Below are 25,679 nucleotides of genomic sequence, written 5' to 3'. Positions count from 1 at the left end.
GCATTTAAGCCTTGCTGCTGCTGCTGCTAAGTCGCTTCAGTCGTGTCCGACTCTGTGTGACCCCGTAGACGGCAGCCCACCAGGCTCCCCCGTCCCTGGGATTCTCCAGACAAGAACACTGGGTTGCCATTTCTTTCTCCAGTGCGTGAAAGTGAAGTCGCTCAGTCGTGTCCGACTCTTTGCGACCCCATGGACTGCAGCCTACCAGGCTCTTCCATCCATGGGATTTTCCAGGCAAGAGTACTGGAGTGCCTTCTCCGATTCAAGCCTTACTTGAATACCAAATCTTTGATTACATTACATTACACCCATGGTTTTATAAGGAGGCATGTCACAGAGTGTGAGGTCCATATGTCAGCAGTACTGAACCACAAGGATGGTATATAGAGGTGACTAAGAGGCGTGTTGCCTGGAAAATCCCATGGATGGAGGAGCCTGGTAGGCTGTAGTCCATGGGGTCGTGAAGAGTTGGACACGACTGAGTGACTTCCCTTTCACTTTTCACTTTCATGCACTGGAGAAGGCAATGGCAACCCACTCCAGTGTTCTTGCCTGGAGAATCCCAGGGATGGCGGAGCCTGGCGGGCTGCCGTCTATGGGGTCGCACAGAGTCGGACACGACTGAAGCGACTCAGCAGCAGCAGCAGCAGCAAGAGGCGTGTGGATAAGGTCAGGCTGCACCAAAATTGTGATGAGCCAGTAGAATCCTTGTCTCCTAAGCCCCTCTTTAGTATTCCTACCTATCCTTCCACCACACGAGCACATTGACAATGCATTTGCTTAGAAGATGGTAAAGTTTAGATTTTCTTAGGGGAAACAGTTGCTGTTTCATTTCTTCCTTTCCAGCTGTTACTTTCTATTCACCCCAGCTCAAGCACTGAATCCCTTGAATTTCCTCTTCTCTCTTGAGTCAGAATCAGCCACCCATAGTTTTTCAAAGAATGTGGTAAGAGGAACTGTGAATTAATTAATGTATTATATTTGGGAAATATTTATATTCTAATCAAGGGCAATCCTTTAACAGTTAGTTTCACTCAATAGGTCAAACTGTGTTTTGAGGGTTATGTGATAATTACTAAATTTATTTATTCTTATTTTATTAAATATACTTTGCATATTTATTTCAATGTAACATTAAATTTGTATTCTTACTACCTGTAGGTATTTTATTTTTCTTTAATTTACTTTTCTTACAAATGCTATTTACATGGAATTAAATAGCAAAGAGTTTGGGTAGAAAATATTGATATTCTATATTTAAAAACACATGAGAGTTTGGCTTTCATTCACAAGGAGTATCTGGTATGGGGCCTGCTTACCTGCCACAAACAAATAGAAAATAATGCAGAAAATGTGAAATGCCTGTTACAGACCCTGGCCCATAGGCAATGCAGGTGATCCCTGAGAAAAGGAAACAAACAAGGTAGTTGAAACAAGTACAGTCACGTGAGGCTTCTGCCTGGAACCTGATCCAGAGTGTAGTATAGGGAGAAAGAACCCAAGAGCTTAGTTATCTGGTTGTATGGAGGAAACAGGTAATAGAGCTCAAGGTGACCACATCAAAATAATTTTCATGGGAAGAATACTGGCAAGGTAGGAGCTATACAAAGGAAGAGCTCCAGAAAACTGCTTAAGGGGCCAGTTGAATAGTAAAGTGAATACAAGTCCATAGAGTAAAAGTCTATGAGGCAGAAGAAAGAGCAACAGTGGGAACCTGTAAAATGAACTCTCCAGAGCCTATAGAAGACTGAGGGACAGTCAAGTTTCTCCAGACAGACAGAAATTTCACTGAACATTTGAGGTGTTCTGTAGAGATAGAGTCATGCATTAGTTGTTGTTCGGTTGCTGTGTCGTGTGTGACTCTTTGTGACGCCATGGACTGCAGCACGCTAGGCTTCCCTCTCCTTCACTATCTCCCTGAGTTTGCTCAAATCCATGTCTATTGAGTTGATGATGCCATCCAGCCATCTCATTCTCTGTTGCCTCCTTCTTCTTCTGCCCTCAAACTTTCCTAGCATCAGGGTTTTTTCCAATGAGTTGGCTCTTTGCATCTGGTGCCCAGTGGATTGGAGCTTCAGCATCAGTCTTTCCAATGAATGTTCAGGGTTGATATCCTTTAAGATTGACTGGTTTGATGTCCATCTTTGCCGGCATCACAGTTCGAAAGCATCAATTCTTCAGCTCTCACCCTTCTTTATGGTCCAACTTTCACATCTGTGTGTGACTACTGGCAAAACCATACCTTTGACTAGACGGACCTTTGTTGGCAAACTGATGTCGACATGCATTATTAGTAGTTCAGTCACTCAGTTGTGTCCGACTCTTTGCGACCCCGTGGACTGCAGCACGCCAGGCCTCCCTGTCCATCACCAACTCCTGGAGTTTACTCAAACTCATGTCCATTGAGTCAGTGATGCCATCCAATTATCTCATCTTCTGTCATCCCCTCCTCCTCTTGCCTTCAATCTTTCCCAGCATCAGGGTCTTTTCAAATCAGGTGGCCAAAGTATTGGAGTTTCGTAGGGCTAAATTATCCCTAGACCAAGTACTGTTCTAAAGCTCCCATAACAAATCTTAAAAGTACACCTTAGAAGGATAAAACCAGTCTGCAAGTACTTTAGTGTTTTGCCAAAACAAATATCAGTGTTTTTTAAAGGAAGACAAAGGCCAACTGTTCACGTTAATTCATAAAACCTGGTATCAGATTTTAAAAGTTATTGTTCAGTTGCTAAGTTGTGTCCGACTCTTTGTGATCTCATAGAGTGTAGCATGCCAGCTCCTCTGTCCTCTCCTGTCTCCTGGAGTTTGCTCAAACTCATGTCCGCTGAGTCCATGATGCTATCTAACCATCCTTTGCCACCCTCTTCTTTTGCCTTATTCATTTCCAACATCAGGGTATTTTCCAGTTAGTTGGCTCTTTTCATCAGGTGGCCAAAGTATTGGAGCTTCAGCTTCAGCATCAGTCCTTACAGTGAATATTCAAGGTTGATTTCCTTTAAGATTGACCAGTTTGATATCCTTGCAGTCCAGGGGATTCTGAGGAGTCTTCTCCAGCACCATGAGTAGAAAGCATCAATTCTTTGGTGCTCAGCCTTCTTTATGATCCAACTTTCACATCTGTACATGACTACTGGCAAAACTATAGCTTTGACTAGTGGCAAAACCATATCTCTGACTAGACAGATCTTTGTCAGCAAGGTGATGTCTCTGCTTTTGAATACACTATCTAGGTTTGTCATAGCTTTCCTTCCAAGGAGCAAGCATCTTTTGATTTCATGGGTGCAGTCACCATCCATAGTTATTTTGGAACCCAAGAAAATAAAATCTGTCTGCTTCCACTTTTTCCTTTTCTGCTTGTCTTGAAGTGATGGGACCAGATGCAGTGACCTTAAATTTTTTAGTGTTGAGTTTCAAGCCAGCTTTTTCACTCTCCTCTTTCACCTTCAACAAAAACACTTTAGTTCCTCTTCACTTTCTGCCATTTGAGTGGTATCATCTACATATCTGAGGTTGTTGGTATTTCTCCTGGAAATCTTGATTCCAGTTTATGGTTCATCCAGCCCAGCATTTTATATGATGTACTCTGCATATAAGTTAAATAAGCCGGGTGACAATATATAGCTTTGTTATACTCCTTTCACCGTGTTGAACCAGTCATTTGTTCCATGTCTGATTCTAACTGTTGGTTCCTGATGTGCATACAGGTTTCTCAGGAGACAGGTAAAGTGGTCTGATACTCCCATCTCTTTCAGAATTTTCCAGTTTGCTGTGATCCGCCCAGTCAAAAGTTTAGTGTAGTCAGTGGCAGAAGTAGGTGTGTACTTGTGGAACTCCCTTGCTTTTTCCATAATACAACGAATTTTGGCAATTTGATCTCTGGTTCCTCTGCCACTTCAAAACCCAGCTTGTACATCTGGAATTTCTCAGTTCACATACTGCTGAAACCTAGCTTGAATTTAAAAAGTAGGCATATAAAAAAGCAGGAAAATGTGACCCATAACTGGGATTAAAAGAGCTAATTGAAACAGATCAGAAATGGTAGAGGTGATGGACTTTGATGAAAAGAACTTTCATGGTTACACGAGAAATACGAAGTGAAATGCTTGTATGCTGAAAACAAATACCTCTGAGCAAAAGCAAAGGCAAATAAATAGAAAAGCATTGCATAATCATGCATTGGGAGAATTAACGTTGTTAGCATGTCAAACTACGATAAGTAACCTACAGATTCAACGCAGTCCCTATCAAAATTCCAAGGAGGTTTTTTACAGAGGTAGAAAAACAACTTTAAAATTCATATGGAATCACAGAAGACCCCTGAAAAGCCCAAGAAATTAGGCTGCTGCGGCTCCTAAGTCGCTTCAATCGTGTCCGACTCTATGTGACCCCATAGATGGCAGCCCACCAGGCTCCCCCCATCCCTGGGATTCTCCAGGCAAGAACACTGGAGTGGGTTGCCACTTCCTTCTCCAGCGCATCAAAGTGAGAAGTGAAAATGAAGTCGCTCAGTCGTGTCCGACTGTTAGCAACCCCATGGACTGCAGCCCACTAGGCTCCTCCATCCATGGGATTTTCCAGGCAAGAGTACTGGAGTGGGGTGCCATTGCCTTCTTCAATGATAAGCAATTATGAGCCAGAAGAATAAACCTGGAGACATGACACTTTCTGACTCAAAATAGATTGTAGTAATCAAAACAATATGACATAAAAAAGATATATAAACCAATGGCTAGACTAATCAAAACAGAAAGAGGACACAAATAACAGATATGAGAAAATAGTAGAGAGAAATCACTTCAGACCCTGCAGACATTAAGTCAGATTAAAAGTTATTTATTGTATGATACCATTTATATGACATTCTTAAAAAGACTAAATTATAGTAAAAGGAACTGTTTTCTATTTTGGTCGTGATGTGTATAGCACATATATGTCATGTGGTTATGGTATACAGTTTTCAAAACTTGCAGAATTTCACACCAAAAAGGAGAGATTTTACTTTATGTTCAGTTCAGTTCAGTTGCTTAGTTGTGTCCGACTCTTTGCGACCCCATGAATTGCAGGACGCCAGGTCTCCCTGTCCATCACCAACTCCCGGAGTTCACCCAAACTCATGTGCATCAAGTCAGTGATGCCACCCAGCCATCTCATCCTCTGTCATTCTCTTCTCCTCCTGCCCCCAATCCCTCCCAGCATCAGGGTCTTTTCCATTGAGTCAACTCTTCGCATGAGGTGGCCAAAGTATTGGAGTTTCAGCCTCAGCATTAGTCCTTCCAATGAACACCCAGGACCAATCTCCTTAGGATGGACTGGTTGGATCTCCTTGCAGTCCAAGGGACTCTCAAAAGTCTTCTCCAATACCACAGTTCAAAAGCATCAATTCTTCGGTGCTCAGCTTTCTTCACAGTCCAACTCTCATATCCATACATGACTACTGGAAAAACCATAGCCTTGAGTAGACGGACCTTTGTTGGCAAAGTAGTATCTCTGCTTTTTAATATTCTATGTAGGTTGGTCATAACTTTCCTTCCAAGGAGTAAGCGTCTTTTAATTTCATGGCTGCAGTCACCATCTGCAGTGATTTTGGAGCCCCCCAAAAATAAAGTCTGACATTGTTTCCACTGTTTCTCCATCTATTTCCCATGAAGTGATGGGACCAGATGCCATGATCTTAGTTTTCTGAATGTTGAGCTTGAAGCCAGCTTTTTCACTCTCCTCTTTCACTTTCAGTTCCTCTTCACCTTCTGCCATAAGGGTGGTGCCATCTGCATATCAGGCTATTGATATTTCTCCTGGCAGTCTTGATTCCAGCTTGTGCTTCTTCCAGCCCAGGATTTCTCATGATGTACTCTGTGTATAAGTTGAATAAGCAGGGTGACAATATACAGCCTTGATGTACTCCTTTTCCTATTTAGCCATTTATGATAGCATAAAATATGAAAACTTAGAGATGAATTTAGCAAATATATCTAAGACATATATACGGAAAACTACAAAAGAACTTTGAGAGAAATTTTAAAGAAATTAATATATTAAGCAGTATACCACCTTATTCATAACAAAACAAATGTCTCCGCATTCTTAGAATATACATCTACTGAAGTTGGTTGATCTATGTTTCAGTGTAATATCATTGAAAAATCACCGCAGATCTATTTTGTACAAATTGACAAAGTGGTTCTAAAATGAGTATGGAAATTCAGAAAACATATAATATTCAAAGCAGTCTCAAAAAGGAAGAACATGAAGCACTTAACACTAACTATATTCAGCCTAATATAAAGTTTCAGTAATAAGTATAATGTGTTATTGACATAGTGATATTTATATAGTCAAACATACACTTATGTGACCCAGAAATTCTCTTCCTAAATTTTTAGTCATAGAAAATGAAAATATATACCCACTGAAACATTTGTACATAAGTTTTCATAGCATTATTATTTATAGTATCCACAAACCGAGGGGAAAAACACTAATGTCTGTCTGTGGGAGCACAGAGAAGCAAGTATCCTTGAGCCATGTAATGAAATGCTAATAACTAAGAGTAAAAAGAGATGAATCTCAAATATAGAATGTGTAGACAAATCTCAAAAAGATTCTAATAAACAAAATAAGCCACTTAAAGAGCACACAGTACATGTTGTATGATTTCATTTGTATGAAATTCTGTAGCTGGTGAGCTAATCTTTGGTGATAGGGTAAATCTATGTTGAGTCAAAATGGTGTGTAGCATCAACTACAAGGGAGTACTATAAAGCTTAAGAGGTTGATGAATATGTTTCGTGTTATAATTTTTGTTGCATTGGTGTTGATCAAGAGTCAGAACTTAAGACTTTTACACTTATGTCCATTTCATTTACTGTAAATTGCCCATCAAGTGGAGTTGATTTTTAAAGTAATACGTGAACTGTTCACTGTTTTAGTTTAGAAAATGGTGTTTTAGTTCTTTCTTCTTTCTTTCTTTTCACTCAATTAATATTGTTGGAGAAATTACCAAAAAAGGAAGTATTAGTTTTAATTAGCACAGTGGAAGCAGTGACATCATTTCAGCTCTTGCGTTTATTTTAAGGAAGCCAACTTTACTAAGTGATATACAGATATATACCTGTATATATACTAAGTGTATATATATATATATAGATAGATAGATAGATAGATAGATATACTAAGTGTATACAGATATACAGATAAATCCTACTTGTCAGCAAACTCTTAAGAGCAAGAGGATGTTCTGTATATACTTATTTTCAGTTCACACAAAATACCTTAAAATGATTGTAGCCCCTAATTTTATTAACATGGAAAAAGAAAGAAGAATGCATAATAAATTTATTTTTAGAAGATACCATATTCTGGACATTTCTTCATGACAGTACCTCCTTAAAATCAGCCTTTATTGACATACGTGTCAGACACATCACAAGTTTCAGGAACAAGACAATTTTTTCTCTTTGACTTATGACCTTTTCCCACACAAGACAAATATAGATTTATAAAGCAAATAGCAGTTGCTGATTATGTGAAAATATCACATACAAGAAAAGAGCCATTTTCACATGCAACATTAGCCTAGGTTCTTTGTTTTAGTAAAAATCTTCCAATACTAATACAGAATGCTCTTTGTAATAAACTTAAAATTGACTTTAAGGTTTTTCTCTTTTTAATATCTTTATATTGATTTTTATTTAAAAAAATTATTTCATATTTCAGTAGAGCCAGTTAACAATGTTGTGATATAATTTTGGGTGAACAGCAAAAGGACTCAGCCATACATGTATCCATTCTCCCCCAAACTCCCCTCCCAGCTAGGCTGTGCATAATGTTGGGCAGCATTCCACGTGCTATACAGTAGGTCCTTGTTGGTTATCCATTTTAAATATAGCAGTGTGTACATGTCCACCCCAACTCCTTAACTATCTCTTCCTCACATTCTCCCCCTCCTCCAGCAACTGTAAGTTCATTTTCTAAGTCTGTGAGCCTCTTTCGTTTTGTAAGTAAGTTCACTTGTATCATTTCTTTTTAGATTCCACATGTAAGGGATGTCATACGATATCTCTTCTTCTCTCTTTGGCTTACTTCAGTAAGTATGACAGTCTCTGGGTCCATCCATGTCGCTGCCATTGGCATTATTACGTCCTTTTTAATGGCTGAGGAATGTTCCATGGTATATATTTACTACATCTTCTTTATCCTTTCCTCTGTCTATTGACATTTAAGTTGCTTCCATGTCTTGGATGTTTTAAACGGTGCTGCAGTGAACTCTGGGGAGATTCTTAAGGACGTTTCTATCCTTTGATCAAATAATTTTACTTTTAAAACAAAATTGATCAGCCAGTACTGTGGTTTGAATTTAATACTCTTTCTTGCATTAGAAGGAAGAGAGGAAATGTAAGGAATAATATTGATTGTTAATATTCTGATAGTAATTGTTAATATCAGAATTTTTATAGACTTGCTCAGTATAAAATGTCATTCAGTTAGCTTTCATTATATGCCTGCTACTGGGAGATAATCTTGGGTAATAAACTTGGATTTATCCTTGTGAGGAGAATATTAACTATGTATACTTGAATTGACTTTTAGCTGTTGTGTTAATACTTACCTATTTCATCTAGATGGCATGGAAACTAAATGCACTGCATGAGCAGCAGCAACAGGGAGAGTTGGATTGTTTCCTCTGGTGCTTCCCTGAATCAAAGGATCTAGATAACACCTTTGCCCACACACAGAACATATTTAGATTTGTTGAGTCATCTCTTATTTTTGAATATGCCAAAATGGACTGGCCTCTTTTTTTTGCAGACAAATTGCAACAACATTTGTAATGGAATTGTAACATAGTCCCATTTTAATGTTATTGAATTGCTGTAAGTCATGTGAAAAGACTCAGTTCTTAGAACTCACTGTAATTCTTAACCACTTTACTGCCACAAATGTCTTTGAATCTTATCTCAGATTCTCCTGTTTTTTTGCTCCGTAATTAGAAGAGCATTTTGTTGTTATTGCTTTTATGAACTGTGATTTCTTTCCTCCTGCTTTGGAGTCATTTCAGTATCTACTTGGCCATTCGTTTTTATTTGTTAATGTTCTAGATATTTTGAACTTTTGTAATTAGCTTGTATTTGTGCTCTGACATTTATTTATTTGATCTTTATTTTAAATTTAGGAAGATTTTGACGCTTAACCTGTTGTGGTGTTTGTATTTACAGTTTCCTGAATGTGGTTTCTATGGAATGTATGATAAGATCCTGCTTTTTCGCCATGACCCTACCTCTGAAAACATCCTTCAGCTGGTGAAAACAGCTAACGATATCCAAGAAGGCGATCTCATTGAAGTTGTCTTGTCAGGTAGTATACTTTTTCCTTAATAGATTAATACTTTGCATCTGGAGAATTCTTGGCCATAAGTTTTACTTTTTTTTTGGTTTTGATTTCATTAATTTATATTAAACACTTGATTTTGTATTGGGTATAGTCAATAAACAATGTTGGGTTAGTTTCAGATGAACAGCAAAGGGACTCAGCCATACATATACATGTATCCTATTCCCCCAAACTTCCCTGCCATCCAGGCTTGGCCATAAATTTTTAAGGCAGCATTAGAAAAAAAAAAATTACATCAAACCCAACCTCAAGAGGAAATTTTAGGGCTTTATCTATATGAACTTTCAACATTATTTTGAAAAAGAGCAAAAGGTTTCTCTTGAATTGGCTGTTTCCCCACCCAGTTCTGTCCCAGTCACTTTTCCCAACTTTGCACTCTCCCCAAATCCCCCAAAACACACATGAATACTTTCATTCATTATTTAAATCACTTGAAACAGCAAAAGCAAATGAAAACACACTCACCAACATTGAAGTTAAGACAGATGTCAGGGCCCCAAATCTACTGAGTGTCTGAAAGCCAAGGCCTGGAAACCGTTGCTTTAGTCCAGTCGAAACTCCAGTAGCTACTAGCCAAGATCAAATTGGAAACCAGAGCTCAGGAGTTACAGCAGGTCAGGCCATGTTGTGCGACTTTAGCTAACTCACTCCCTGGGAAACAGCTGCATTTCCTCTGCCCAGATTGTTATTTCTTGTTTAGGATTTATATTTCTTGTTTAGGATTGGACTGTGCCTGTCACAAAAATTTAACTTTTTAAAAAAATGCCAGAGAACTCATGTAGCAGGGATCTTAACAACAGTAATCAGTCCAATATTCTAAAGAGGTCTAGATTTTTATTGTTTATCTTTGTTAAAATTGAGTCATTATTGAGAAATTCAGATTGTACTGCTCCTTTTTCCCTTCTGGCCTTCTTAAGGGAAATCTGTTCACTTTAAAAATGTTTCTAGGCTTCATTTTCCTCAAGTTCCAGAGCCCTGTACTTGGATGCACTGATTATAATTCACCTGGCCTTTGGTTTGATGAAGTCCAGTTCGCATTGTCTGTATTGATTCTCCTTGATAGGAGACCCTGAGAGGTCTTGGGATTGCCACATTTTCATTGGGTAGATAGAGCCTGTAAAACAGCTGGTTTCACTAGATAAAAATAATAATTTTCCTGTTGCTTATAGCTTTGCCAGTTGCTAAACAAACCAAAAAAGGAAAGGTTTTCCCTTTTTTAAATTTGAGGGGGAATCACTTGCTTGTGTCCTCCCTTTTCCTTTTCTCTGACTCTTTGGACATTGGCTCACTGCGCCTGGCCTCACAGCACGAGTGCCTCGCCATGTTGTCCTCTAAGTTTCCTGTTTCTGAACACTGGAGGCAGCCTGAAATAAATTATTCAGAGACAGCATGCACCAGATCTATCGTCACCATAATTCATGTTAGACTCAAAGCCAGTCGGCTTTGCAAAGAATATGTTTTATGAGCCCTTTTCCTGTGGCTGTGCCCAGAAATATATGAAGATTTTCATAACTGGATTTCTAAATTATTTCTTTTTCTTCCCATTTTACATTTGTTGTCAAGTCCTCAGAGTAACACCCTACAGATTGAATGCAAGCTATATGTGTGTGTTCTGACGGGGAGAGCTGCTGCCCATTTGCATGTTATCCCCATGCCTTCCATGAGCCAGACTTGCCGTGCCCCATGCTGACCTGACGTAACAGTGTTCTGCTTTTACTCTCCATCTGTGCAAACCCAGAACCTCGCTATGCCTACACTCCACCTCTTTTGTCATCCACCCTGGGTGTTCTCTGTCCCGCCTCTCCTATCTCCCTGGCCACAGTGCTGAGGGGTGTTTAAAGGTGTCCCTTTTCCTCACTTGCTGCCCGATCAGGTGATCGGGCAGCTCAGGAAAGCCTCTTCTACTCTCTCAGCAGCTGTCTGGTTGGTATTTAAAAGAAGCCATTTTATAACAGCCTGATCTCATTCTTCTCCTGAACCGTAACCTTTGAACCCTTTTCACATTTCACGTATTTCCACTTCCCTGACACATTTAACCCTTATGTTATTCACATACATATGCATATGTTACACACATGTGTACATATAGTGCATATATACAGTGTGTGCCTACACATGCAATTATGTTTGGATCTCCGGCATTTGCCTGTAAACATCTTTGGCAGCTATATTCTTCTACCTCTTCTCCCTCTCTAATGCTCAGTATTTTGCTTTTCTCAGTACATATTAAGAATAGTGTTTACTTAAAACCTCCCACCCCTCCGTTTTATACCCCTGTTTTCCCCCACACTGCTTACCTTTGCTCATTGTTGTCAGTCACCCACAGCATAGCCTCAACTCTGGCCTCACCGGTAAGGCGCAGCCCCAGCTCGGAGATCTCCACTTGGCAGCACTCCTTCTCCAGCTTGTCAGTCGCCACCAAATACACAATTCCTGTCTTTTTCACTGTAGTTTTTAATCATTAACTCTCTACCATTTTCGGACTAGATTTCCTCCTTTATTCTTCTTTCCCCACAGCTCATGGCCCTCTGTATTCATGTCTTACATCACTTTGATGCAATACTGACTACTTGATATTCTGTTACATCATAGCAGTTCCTGCTATACCTGTCTGTAATCTGAATTGCTTTAACAATCTTTTTTACCATCCCTGTTCCTGAACCACACATGACTGCCAGACACACATCCCTTGCCAGCACGGCTCAGGGCAGATCTGTCCTTCACCTGGCTTTACTGTTGTGTTGCAGGCTTCTCTCCCTATCCTTTTGTTACCATAGACATGAGGTTCTCAGTAAACATATATGGCTTGCTTGATTGGCTATTGGCTATCACATTAGAAGTTATCACATATACACAATTTTGTAAAAATATTTACTTGTTGTAAAAATATTATTTCTAGATATATCCTCAAAAGTAAACTGAACTTCAAGTCTCCTTGCTATACATTTACCCAGCCCTGACATGGAATTAGTGCCTGTGATGTGGGCAGGATTGTATTACATTATAATTTGAGGCAAGACAAATGATAGCTACTAAGACACTGCAGGTCATGGTGCAAGGAAGCTCATAAACATACTCATTCCTGAGCCAGTCCTTGAAGAGAATGGATGCTATGATTGGCCAGAGAAATATGCCATTTCCTGGAGGTGTGGTAGAGGATCCGCTTCATTCAAAATGTAATGGGTAAGTGGAGCAGAGGAGCCAAACACTGGACATCCCCGCTATGGCCTTTTGACCAGTTCCAGAACATAAACTTGCTGTGGAAATTTCCCTCCTGGAGACTATAATTTTACTGTTAAAATTCATTTATCCAAGCTTTCTGTTTTTCCTCATGAAAAATTAAATTTTACTCTGTAGTGACATAAACATAATCTGATTCTTTTCATGTTTGATCAACATTCCACTAACAGGAACATTTTCTGACATAGTATGGTAATAAAATGTCAGAAAATATGGAAAGTATTAATTTTCAGTAAGGTTAAATCCTCTTGTCTCTTCAGACGACATCAAAGATTTTCTTGTGCTTATGTCATTTTCTGCTGAGACCTTTCCTCATCTGTAAGTACTAACTGGACTGCTCCTGGCTAATTCACTGGTTCCCCCCTCTTTTTTTTTTTTTTTTAATTTTGGAAAACATGGCTTGGTTGAGCTAGTGCTTTTATACCCAGTAAGCCAGGAAAAGATTGCTCATGGGTGGATGGGAGTAGGTTATAGAGAAAAAGAAAAAACAACTCCATGGAAGTGCCCCACCATATACACTCCCACAGCTGGCAAACTTCGTCTGCTGTTATTGTTATGAAGTAAGAAAACACTGCAAATGGAAATTTCTTTTACTAAAGGCAAAGTCAAGTTCAAGTATATGGTACTGAGCTGTGAAAGTTAATGAAATTTATCTGAAGTCTTCTTCATGATGAATCTCTACTGAAGCCTGGTAATTCAGCCATAGTCAAGCATATTAATAACAGGACTGAGTTCATATGACTCAACTCTTTTTGCTTTGTTTTGTTTGGACTTGATCTCTAATAATTGTGTATTTGTGTGTATGTATCTATCTTGTAGGTGATTAAATAGAAAATAGACAAGGACTGTAAGAACTTACCAAATAAAATCACAATTTAAAGTCTTAGAGCTAAATATTAAGTCTTTCTTTTATTAACATAAATTAAGAGCTAAATATTAAGTCTTTCTTTTATTATATTTTTTCTGGGAAATTTTCATTACCCTTCACAGTAGATTGTCCTGATTATGTATGCCTTTGCAAAGTGTTGTTTATACATGTGGTTATTTGTTCCCAGCTGTTGAGGGATGGGAGCTTCCTTGGAAAGCTAGTGCTATAGCCCAGTTAGAAGGATTTGGGCCTGTTCTTGGGCAGTGACAAAAGAGCTGGAAATGAGGTAGAGATCAAGATATAGTTTAAAAGTAAAATAGATATAGTAACCATATGGGTATAGTTCATGAAGGAGATGAGAAAAAGAAGGGGACACCAAGGAGAGCTATAGCTGCCTTAGCATGATCTCACTTCCTTTTCCTAAGTCTTGTCCTCATACATTGTTCAGCGCATCTGCCAAATGGTTTGGGGATTCCCCTGAGGGGCTGAAGAACTGATTTTATGGCCGTATAGTACCATTGACTTCCTTCGTGATTTTGTACAAGTTGTATGTGTGTGTGTGTTAGTGGCTCAGTCCTGTCCCGACTCTTTGCAACCCCGTGAACTGGGGCCCTCCAGGATCCTCTGTCCATGGAATTCTCCAGGCAAGGTGAAGGCACTCAGTCGTGTCTGACTCTTTGCAACCCCATGGACTGTGTGGCCTGCCAGGCTCCTCTGTCCATGGGATTTTACAGGCAAGAATACTGGAGTGGGTTGCCATTTCCTTCTCCAGGGGATCTTCCTGACCTAGGGATCAAATCCGGGTCTTCCACACTGCAGACTCTACCGTCTGAGCCACCAGGGAAGCCCAAGAATACTAGAGTGGGTAGCCATTCCTTTCTCCTAAGAGTCTTCCCAACCAAAGGATTGAACCTGGTTCTCCTGCATTGCAGGCAGATTCTTTACCATCTGAACCACCAGAGAAGTCAACCTCGGGGATTCAGAGATTCTGTTTGTTTGTTTTTGTTTTTATCTAAAAAGTAGCTTATACTGGAGGAAAGTATCATACGGTGATGATAAAACATAGACTCCATGTTTTATTCAGTTTGCAAGTAAAGCAGTATGCCTAAGCATTGAGTACAGTTTCCAGGGCCAGATTATCTGGGTTTATAGTGTGTATGTATGGTACTCACCTCTTAACATCTTTGCTAAGACATTAAATAATTCTGTGGTCCAGTTACCTCATCTATAAGATGGGGAAAACAATAGTACCTACATTGTACGGTTATTATAAAAATTAAGATAAATTAATGTGTAAAGCACTTTAGAGAATTTCTGTGCTTAGCAGCAGCAGAGTTGATGTTAGCTGTTTCGATTGCTCTCCTCAGACTCTTAAGTGGCCTTTTCCCATGATGTTCATGGTTGTTAAACATACCACAGAAGGAGATCCTGTTCTTTCATTACTTTGAGAAATGTTGTTTTAAGCAATGTTTAAAGAATTATTTACTGCAGGACTCTTCACAACTTTGGTGAATGCTAACAGGAAAGATAATTCTCCAAGATCACTTCTCAGTTTCATTGTATCACAGAATACTACCCCCTACCCCACCCCGCCCACTCTATCTGGTGAGTCTTGGGTTCAGCGGTTCACATGGGTCATGCCCATGGACTGGTGATGTGAGAGGGTATATTCATTCTCTCTGTAGAGGCCACTGCTCTCTCACAGAGAGCAGTGTTTGAACCACGGGAAAGCAGGAGTTAAGAAGCAATAACTTTTTGTTTACATAGTAGCATAGGCTTTTGAAGCAGTTTGCACAAGCACTGATGTTTCCTTTGCAATGACTTTGTGACATAGTGAAATCAGATACCTTAAAAGCTATGGAATATAAATTTTAACTTGCCCATATCCTGCAGTGAGTAGGGGTAGTGTCAACCAGAGCTTGAATCTAAGTGACTAAAATCTTCATACTGCTTCAAGTTAGCCCTTTGAACTTGGACCAGTAAATAGGATTTCTTGAGAATCTGTTCAGAGAATTCCTACTATAGTAAGACAGTTTATATTTCAGGGAAACACTGATGATAGTTGAACAACAAAACCAGCAACGAACTAGCTACAAGTTCTATTGACGTGATCTTTATCACAGGGCCAGTATTTTCCCTCTTCCTCATAAAAATAGATACTTAATAAATGTACAAATTGTGATCAGGTTAAGAAAATTCTGGAGGCTTTTCTCTGTAGAGTTATGATACAAAATATGAAATAAAAAGTAACTGTGCCCTTGTTTAAATAGGATCCATTCATATAATTTCTTGGTTCTAATCAAAATTGAAATAGTGTCTTAGGATCAATATATTTAAGGTATCCTTATAACTGTTTTTCTGTTAGTAAGATTCATTGCCTAAACCATAAGTCAGAAAAAAAAAATGAAACAAAATTCTAACTAGTTCTTTATTTTATAGTAAGTGTAAATTATTGATTTAATGGTGCTGTGCAAGTAACATCTATTTCTCTCAGATATAGTACATTCCTTAGTAGTATGTTCCCCCTCTGAAATACGGATGGAAGGAATAAACCTTGAGAGTGATATATTAGGTCCCTGCATTATTATTCATCCAGGAGTACATTATATAGACATAAGCTTGTTTGTTTGCTTTTAATAAAGTGGAATTAGTCATAGGAAGCACCTCCTCAACCCTAATACTGCTTCGGTAACTAGATTGTAAAAGTCCTGGACTTTACTGCTCAGTTTCTATTTCTTTGTAGTTGTTCTGGAGTATCTAGCTCTGCCAGGCTAAGTGGTCTCAGTTCCTGTCCAAGTTTAGTTGCAATTATCTGTGTAGGTGGTTTTGTAACAATGGAAACCCTGAAAAATAAGATTATAGGTCATTACTCTTTTCTTCTAAGTATGGTTTATGTTAACTGTGTCTTCAGCATTTCTATTTATTAGTGTTATTAATTCTCTTCCATTCTTACCTTTCAAATAAACCTGGTTTGGGTCTCATTGTGACACCCTTAACCATTTTCAATGAAAAGTGAATGCAAAGAGCAGACTGTCGGATTTCCCACCCTTTCTTACTTGTGACCTCATGGGGAGGTGAGGCCTCAGAGCACTCCTCCCGTACTTTGGTAGTTTTCTCGATTATTTGTCCTTTTGTGGTGGGTTCTCCGAGGAGATACAGTATAAGAGTGCATTGCTTCTCTTTTTTTAACCTAACTATCCTTAATTTCAAGTCAAAGAGAAGACATTCTCCCCAGGTCACATGGGGCATAAGACAAACCCTAAAGAAATGTTTTTTGAAGAATCTTCATTTGAAAATTTCATACATAAGTTGCATTTTTCCTACATTATATTTCTCTTTAATTTTTTAATGAAGTATTGTTGATTTATAATGTTATGCTTCAAGTATACAGCAAAGTGACTCAGTTACACATACATACATTTTTTTTCAGATTCTTTTCCCTTATGAAAGTGAAGTCACTCAGTCGCGTCTGACTCTTTGTGACCCCATGGACTGAAGCCCACCAGGCTCCTCGGTACATGGGATTCTCCAGGCAAGAATACTTGAGTGTGTTGCCATTTCCTTCTCCAGGGGATCTTCCTGACCCAGGGATCGAACCCAGGTCTCCCACATTGCAGGCAGATGCTTTAACCTCTGAGCCGCCAGGGAAGCCCCTTTTCCCTTATTAGATCAGATCAGATCAGTCGCTCAGTCGTGTCCGACTCTTTGCAACTCCATGAATCGCAGCACGCCAGACCTCCCTGTCCCTCACCATCTCCCGGAGTTCACTCAGACTCACATCCATCGAGTCAGCGATGCCATCCAGCCATCTCATCCTCTGTCGTCCCCTTCTCCTCCTGCCCCCAATTCCTCCCAGCATCAGAGTCTTTTCTAATGAGTCAACTCTTCGCATGAGGTGGCCAAAGTACTGGAGTTTCAGCTTTAGCATCATTCCTTCCAAAGAAATCCCAGGGCTGATCTCCTTCAGAATGGACTGGTTGGATCTCCTTGCAGTCCAAGGGACTCTCAAGAGTCTTCTCCAACACCACAGTTCAAAAGCATCAATTCTTCGGCGCTCAGCCTTCTTCACAGTCCAACTCTCCCATCCATACATGACCACGGGAAAAACCATAGCCTTGACTAGATGAACCTTTGTTGGCAAAGTAATGTCTCTGCTTTTGAATATGCTATCAATATTGAGTATAGTTCCATAGCTATATAGTAGGTCCTTGTCAGTTTTCTATTTTATATATAGTAATGTGTATACATTAATCCCAAACTCTCAGGCTAACACAGTTTTGAATAAATAATGTTTCTTCCCTATGTTGTTCTTTAAGAAATAGATTAGTGATAGTGATATAAGGACATACAGCAGTTATGATGTGTTTGGCACTGTTCTAAGTGCTTTACATATATTCTTTCAAAAATATGGATATTTCTTTTGTAGCATCCACATAACTTCAATTTGATAAATAGTGACTTCTAATCAAAGATTGTAGTGTAAGCCCTAGAGCTGCCATTTATTTCTTACATAGTGTTGGGCAAGTCACCTCATTCCTCTGAGTCTTTTGTGTGCTGTGCTTAGTCGCTTGGTCATGTCTGACTCTTTGCGACCCTATGGACTGTCGCCTGCCAGGCTTCTCTTTCCATGGGGATTCTCCAGGCAATAGAACTGGAATGGGTTGCCATGCCCTCCTCCAGGGGATCTTGCCAACCTGGGATTGAACCCAGGTTTTATCACCTGTCAAATAGCAATATCAGTGTCTCCAGTATAGGGTTGGGTTCTAGATTTCATGAGAATAAATAGAAAACATTCATAAGATGCCTGGCACATGTGAAGTTTTCTTTCTTCGTGCCCCTCTTGACCCCACTGGGCTGCACATTGTTTGAAACAGGAACTGTTTATTTTGATATTGAATCCTCATGATCCAACATATGACATTCAATCAATGTCTATTTGTTTAGTAAGTAAATACATACTTAAAATGAACAGACCAAGAAACAAATGAATACTTAAATAGTTGCTCCATGTAAGATATCCAAAATTGCTGTTGTTCTGTTGGAATTGAATTTCAGTGCTTACTGTTGACACTTCTTGGCCTAATCTGTTAGTAAGATCTATATTATCATATGAGTAATCCTTTTTTTCTGATTTCTTGCTATCATCTATATATTCTTAAAAGCTAATTATAATTGGAAATTATTTTAGAAATTCAGTTCTTCCTTCAAAGCATAGCAATGTCTTTTACAACATTTCTCATGTAAAATGAGACCTAATTCATAAAATACAAATTGTTTTCTTATCTAGTTTTTGCAAATCCTGGATTATGCTCATCTCTGTGACCAAGTAAGCTCATTTACTATCAAAGGCCATTCATTCTTGCTTGAATCAGCTTTCCTACACATTGCTCTTTTCTTACAGATATCCTTGCTTTCTATCTAAAACCTGTTTCGTAGTCACTTCTTTTTAGTGCACTCCCCCTCCATATTAATCTCACTTTCCTTCATCAATTTACTGTCATTTCTTCATCTGATGCCTCAGTGTTCCATACCTGGCATTAGAGCTCAGAGAGGTGACCCTGGAGCTGACCTTGGGCTCTGCTTTCTGTTGCAGTGTGTGGAAGGAATAAAGAGTGATATCCTGAGGTGCTGGCTGACCTTGCCTGCTGCTCCCCCTCCTCCTTCCTCTCCTCACACTGAAGCTCTATGGTTTTATCCATCCAGCAGAACAGCTGTCTGTGCCTAAGGGTCAGCTGGCAAGATCTATAGAACACCTGAGTCATGCACTCCAAAACTGGAGTCTCAGTCTCTATAAATATCTCTATACCTGTACATACTGTGGTTTTCAGAGGACGACATATCAAGCCCCTCTGTTTACACAGAATTAGCCTAATGAGTAATTCTTTACCATTTGGCAAGTGAATATCCAGCCAGAAATCATGCTTTTTCCTTCTCTTCTCATCTACTACGTCTATAACTGAGGACAGTATTGTAAGTCATCCAGATCAACAGGAAAAGAACACATGGATAGAGAAAACCACACAAAGGAGTTTTTTAAACTCTATATTGCCTGGCCTCTGTGTAACCAAAAATTCCTTATAATTGCTTCTTGGAGTGGAGATTGATCACTGTATATAAATCTTACCATGTTAGCACCTCAATGATATAACAGGGTCTCAGAAGACTTGCGTATTTAGAATCCTTCTGTTGTAGAAGACATAATGAGATGTTCTTGTTCTTTTTGTCTTTTTACGTTAATTTTGTCTTTACAATTGGTTTATAAAGCATATAAAATATCTTATTAATTTCTTATTTACCAGATTTAACTTAGAATTATTTGGAGCTTATCTCCAAAAATCACATTCCAACCCAAAAACAAAAACTTTGATGCATCAAAGATACTAAAATAGATGAGTTACAGGATCTGACCATAATATAAAAACATTTTAGGCAATAATAGTATCTTGTAAATAAGTATGTTCTTGTGCATATGTGTGCTTAGTCACTCAGTCAAGTCCAACTCTTTGCGACCCCACGGACTGTAGCCTGCCAGGCTCCTCTATCCATGGGGATTCTCCAGGCAAAAATACTAGAGTGGGTTTCCATGCCCCCCTTCAGGGGATCTTCCCAAACCAGGGATCAAACCCAGGTCTCCTGTATTGCAGGCTGATTCTTTACCATCTGAGCCACTGGGGAAGCCCAGGAATACTGGAGTGGGTAGCCTATCCCTTCTTCAGGGGATCTTCCTGAGCCAGGAATCAAACTGGGGTCTCCTTCATTGCAGGCAGATTCTTTACCAGCTGAGCTACCAGCAAAGCCCACACAACTGTTCTTGGATCTGTTCTGAACAGAGATGGTACGGATTCTTTTTGAGTCAGAAACTTTGAAAAAATGGTTAGTTTTCTGCTGAGGTAAATAACACAGAACTCTTGTGCTTGGGCTCAAACTAGAAAATAGAAGCATTTGAGTTTTTATTTTGTCCATCTGTTATAAAAATATGAAATTGTAGTCATGAGAATCGGCTGAGGGATATGTATCCCACCAGGGCTCTGACTGTGCCCTGTCCGGTGTTGTAGCCACTAACTATGTGTGGTTAATTTCAGTTGAATACAACTAAACTAAACTTTTTTTTTTGGGGGGGGGGGAGGGATGGCAGCAAGAATAATGGAGTGGGTTGCCATTCCCTTCTCCAGGAGTTCTCCCTGACCCAGGGATTGAACCTGGGTCTCCCACATTGTAGGCAATTAAAATTTAATTCCTTGGTCACACTGACTATTTTAAGTGTTTAATAGGCATGTTGGCTAATAACTGTCATATTGATATAGAAGATTTTGATAATCAAAAAAAGTTCTCTTGGACAGAGCAGCTATATAGATACATTTTACTAAGACTCTGAAACACTTTACACACACACACACAATGCAAAAACACTTTCAACTGAAATGTTATTTGATATGGCAAATTGAGAGATGTTATAAATAAGACAACTGAAAATTCTGGTAGCATATTTTTACCAAAATGTCATGAGAGAAACTTTCTACTGTATCATCCTGTGACTTCCTTATTGGATAAATTCCTCAGATTTCAATATTGAAAGCAGCTCGATTTTGTGAATAATATTGCTCTTCAGTTCAGTCGCTCAGTCATGTCCAACTCTTTGTGACCCCATAAATCGCATCACGCCAGGCCTCCCTGTCCTTCTTGCTTTAGCATTGGCCTCTCAAATCTGAGTTCATGGGCCACCTTTATGGTACAAGTCAGTACTACATCACTTCCACTATATGAATTATTTTATTTGGCACAACATTCACTTTCCTCAGGGCATCTTGATCTGTTTATCTTATTTCATTTTGTGCTACACAGAATATCCTAGTATTAACTCTGGTGAAAGGCACAGATTATGGCACCAAACTGCCTGAATCCAGTTCCTATCAGCCCATTTAATAGCTGTGGCACTGGAAAAGCTATTTAGAGTTTGTGTGCCTTCAGACTAAGGCTTGACAATGATAATAATGTACAGTAACTAACACATTATCTAAGACATCCAGATCTTATAAAGTCATCTTAGTAAGGAAGGACATGCGAAAAGTAGATAGTAGAAAAGAATAGATCAGGAAGGAAGCATCCTGGTATAGTATATAGACTATTTGTACAGTATTTTAATAACTTCATTTCTTTATTTCACATTTTCTCAGTGTTTATGTATAGTGGTTTATAAAAACATACAAAATATAGTAAAATATCAGGGGTTAACAATGGATCTTATCCAAGTTATAAAGAACAGCATTTACTTAAGAATGTAAATTCTAAAATATTTATTTAAAAAGTTATATAGCTTTGATCTCATACTTCATAAGATGCCTTGAATAGAGAAAGTCCTGATTTTGAAGACCAAACCGTTCTTTGATATAGTGCCCATCTGTTTATTCTCTGGAAAGTCATCTCTGGATTTGCAAGAATTTACATGGTAACATTCTAAATGCAGTTTTAAAATGTATTGATCAAGATGGACCTATGAAGATTAATATTGATCAGTATTATCTCATTATCTTATATGGGTATTTTATTTTTCACTATGATCATATATTGAAAAGCCTTCTTGACTTCTAAGATAATCCCCTTAGAAGTAGGAGAAATTGTTTCCATATTCCTTCTCTCTCTGTCTCTCAACACACACACACACACACACACACACACACACATGCACAGTCACAGGAGAACCTAGAGGAGGAAAGGAAGGAAGGACAGAATTATATATACCATCAAAATCTGTAAAATAAAGTCATTGAAGGCTGCCTGTGTTAACAAAGGCCAATTGGAGAATGGCTACTGAAGATCTTTGGTTCATACTGGCTATCTGAAGATCTTGTGGACACATAAATTATTTTTGCTTGAGGTAAAGGATTGGGCTTCACTTGAAAAGCTGCCAAATATCTCTTTTTGATGTTCCATGATTGGTAGCACATAGCACTTCAATTCAGTAACTCAGCCGTGCCACCATCTGCCCAGCACTCTCATTTTGCTGGTTGGCATGTCATTTATTTGCTTTTAACATGCAACCCATATAAAAATCCCTCATAATCTGCCAGAATTAGAAATGCAGCTGTTTTAAGTCTTAAACAGCAATAGACTATTCATTATGCCAGTATGGAGGAATAAAATAGAAAGAAAAGAGCAGTACTACACCAGAATGTATTTGTACCTCCACTTTTCTAAGTATTTTAAAGACGTCTATAGCCTCTTACCAGTGTTGATTTCAAAAAGAAGTCAACACACAAATATACCAAGTATCACTTTTCCTACATATACTGTAATACAAGAATTGGGATTTGAGTCAAACTCTAAATTCCTGTTTTTTCATTTTATGAAGCAATTTCAGCATTTTGGTTCCTAGAAAATGAAGAATTTCTGGCTAACTCTGGGTCTCATCTTATTCTAATTTTATTTTCCCCAGGAATTTTTTTAAGGTTCTGATCATTATAACTTGTTAATCCTTAGAATGTGATAACGTAGAGCTGTGTGGAGAATTCTTGATGAGAACAAGCAGTTGGTCCTCTGTTAAAAAATAAAGATGAGAAAAAAGATTTTTCTTCACATAGTAATCCTGTGATGCTGAAAAAATGTAAAGAAAAAACTACCCCTGTATCTCTATTTATCCACAGTCAGATTATTTAGGAATGATGTACATGAGGAAATAAAAAAGCTCTGGTATGGAGCACTCCATCCGAAAGCACCTTTCTTAACAGTGACTAGATGTAATCATTACAAAACTCAAGTTGGATAGTTTGAAATTGATTTGCCCCAGCCTTGCACTTTGACATTCATATCAGTAAAGGTCTAAGTTGAATTCATTTGGTTATATGTTGTGTTGCCCTCATGTGAGACCTCTCACCATGTGAATTTTGAGCAGTTAAAAAAATCACTTACATTTCTGAGAATTAACCTATAAAAAATTACTTCCTGTGGATTGGGGCATGAAAAGCAATGATAGAGCAAGTCACAAGTTTGCTAACATGAGTGTACTTGATAAGCATTTATCTTATGTATCAAACAAGATTAGTGATATTAAAGAACAGGGACAATATGTTATAGTTCTTCAGAAATACATATAATAGTAAGCTCAGTTCCAGACATACAGTATTCACTCTGCAACTACTTGTTCATGATTGATATACTTTGCTTGGCAACTTAAGCCTTCATAGTGAAAGTGAACTCGCTCAGTTGTGTCCGACTCTTTGCGACCCCATGGACTGTAGCCTACTAGGCTCCTCTGTCCATGGGATTTTCCAGGCAACAGTACTGGAGTGGATTGCCATTTCCTTCTCCAGGGGATCTTCCCAACCCAGGGCTCAAACCTTGGTCTCCCGCATTGTAGACAGATGCTTTACCATCTGAGCCACCATAGATCTCAATTTGAAAGGAAAAATTTAATTTTGGTTTTAAGGACTTAAAATGCTTGGAAAATTCCAAAGTTGAAAGACACACTAGACCATATGACATGTTGTTATAACAATTATTGTGACAATTTTAACGAAAAATGTTTGTTTAATTCTCTATCCTTAATATATAACCTTTTCCCTGAGAACAAACATGTAATGTTTACATATCCAGCCAAATAGATTCATCTTGTTGTCCTACAAGCTTAATGGCAACCTCCGGATTATCTCCTGTGTAAATCTCCACTCTTGCTGATTTTATGCTTTTAAGATATTTAGTGCTGAGCAGAGGTCTTGGGTTGCTATTGCTAATGTCTGAAATCTATTTTTGGTCTCCTGGAGTACTTAACACTCAGAACTAGTGAGACAAGCATCAGTGCCTCATTCCTGCTTGGAAATGAGACTGACCTCCTTAAATGATACCTCCCTAGCAACTGACTCAGTTGTCAAGCCGGGTAGGTTTTTACCTAAATTTTTTATTTTTTGAATAGAAATACAGAAAAGTTGCAAAGACAGTACAGAAAGTTCACCTCACCCATATTTACTTTCCTCTAATGTCGTCATCTTTGTCCTGGTACGTTTATCAAAACTGAGAAATCAGCATTGGTCAGTGGTTTGAACTTAGCAGCATTTTCCCAGTAATGTCCTGTTTCTGCTACAGGGCCGAATCCATAGCATCACACGGCATCAGTTGGTACATTTCTTCCAGTCTCATATGGTCTGCTCCAGTGTCTCAGACATCCCTTGTTTTTTATGACCTTGGTGATTGTGAGATGTATTTCTTCTTCCTTTTATTCAAAACCAAGTTTTAGGTTTTTATCTATTTTTGTTTTACTATTAATACATTAGATAACACATTCTAATGTCACCTGTCATAGTAGTATCTTTGAGTTCAGCTTTTCCTATTAAACATATAAAGAGCATACACATATACATAAATATTTATACTTTAAAAAGGTAATTCTGAATACCAGTATAGTGAACCATGATGATTAATTTTATATGTCTATTTGAATGGGCCATGGGTGCCCATATATTTGGTTAAATATCATAGTGGGTATGTCTATGAGGGTGAGATTATTCTGGATGAGATTAAAATTTAAGTCAATAGACTGAGTAAAGTTTATTGCTCTCCCTGGGATGAGTTGGCCTCATCTAATCCCTGTAGTCTTGATTAGAGCAAAAATGTAGGGCAGGAGAGGTCATGTTTGAGCTGGGACATTGGTCTTCTCCTGCCTTTAGACTGGACTGGAACTACATCATTGGCTCTCCAGTTTGATTATTGCTAATCTTGGGACTTGTTAGCCCCTATAATTGTGTGAGCCAGTACTCTCTTTGTATATATAGATAATAGAGATGGATATAGATGGGGCTTCCCTGGTGGCTCAGTTGTGAGGAATCTGCCTGCAGTGCAGGAGATATGGGATCAATCCTTGAATCAAGAAGATCCTCTGAGGAGGAAATGGCAACCCACTCCAGTATTCTTGCTGGAATAATCTCATAGACAGAGGAACCTAGCAGGCTGCAGTCCACAGGATCGCAAAGAGTCAGATATGACTGAGCACGCACACATGGATATGGTAACAGTTATAAAGACAGATACAGATTATCTATATTCTGTTGATTCTTTTTCTCTGAAGAGAACTGTATCTACTATACCAACCATCTCACCGAAGAGTTAGAGAAATACCATAAACATGAAAACCTTTGGGTGCCTCTTCCCTGACTGGGTCCCTTTCTTTGGTCCTGAATTTAAGTTAATCATCTCC

At 38.7% G+C, this 25,679-nt stretch overlaps 1 protein-coding gene across 2 annotated transcripts in view; it reads left to right on the top strand.

Annotated features, from left to right (window-relative positions):
* Positions 1 to 25,679, top strand: part of PRKD1 (protein kinase D1) — a 351,107-nt gene that overhangs the window by 184,869 nt on the left and 140,559 nt on the right. For both annotated transcript variants that reach the window (XM_061394915.1, XM_061394916.1), the window contains exon 2: positions 9,213 to 9,351. In XM_061394915.1, the coding sequence (XP_061250899.1) occupies positions 9,213 to 9,351 (139 nt within the window). The remainder of the gene's footprint in view (positions 1 to 9,212; positions 9,352 to 25,679) is intronic.

The sequence above is a fragment of the Bos javanicus genome, chromosome 21 (assembly GCF_032452875.1).
Source record: "Bos javanicus breed banteng chromosome 21, ARS-OSU_banteng_1.0, whole genome shotgun sequence".
Taxonomy (NCBI): Eukaryota; Metazoa; Chordata; class Mammalia; order Artiodactyla; family Bovidae; genus Bos; species Bos javanicus.
Note: the sequence above shows the minus strand (reverse complement) of the source record. Positions and strands in the feature narration are given on the sequence as shown.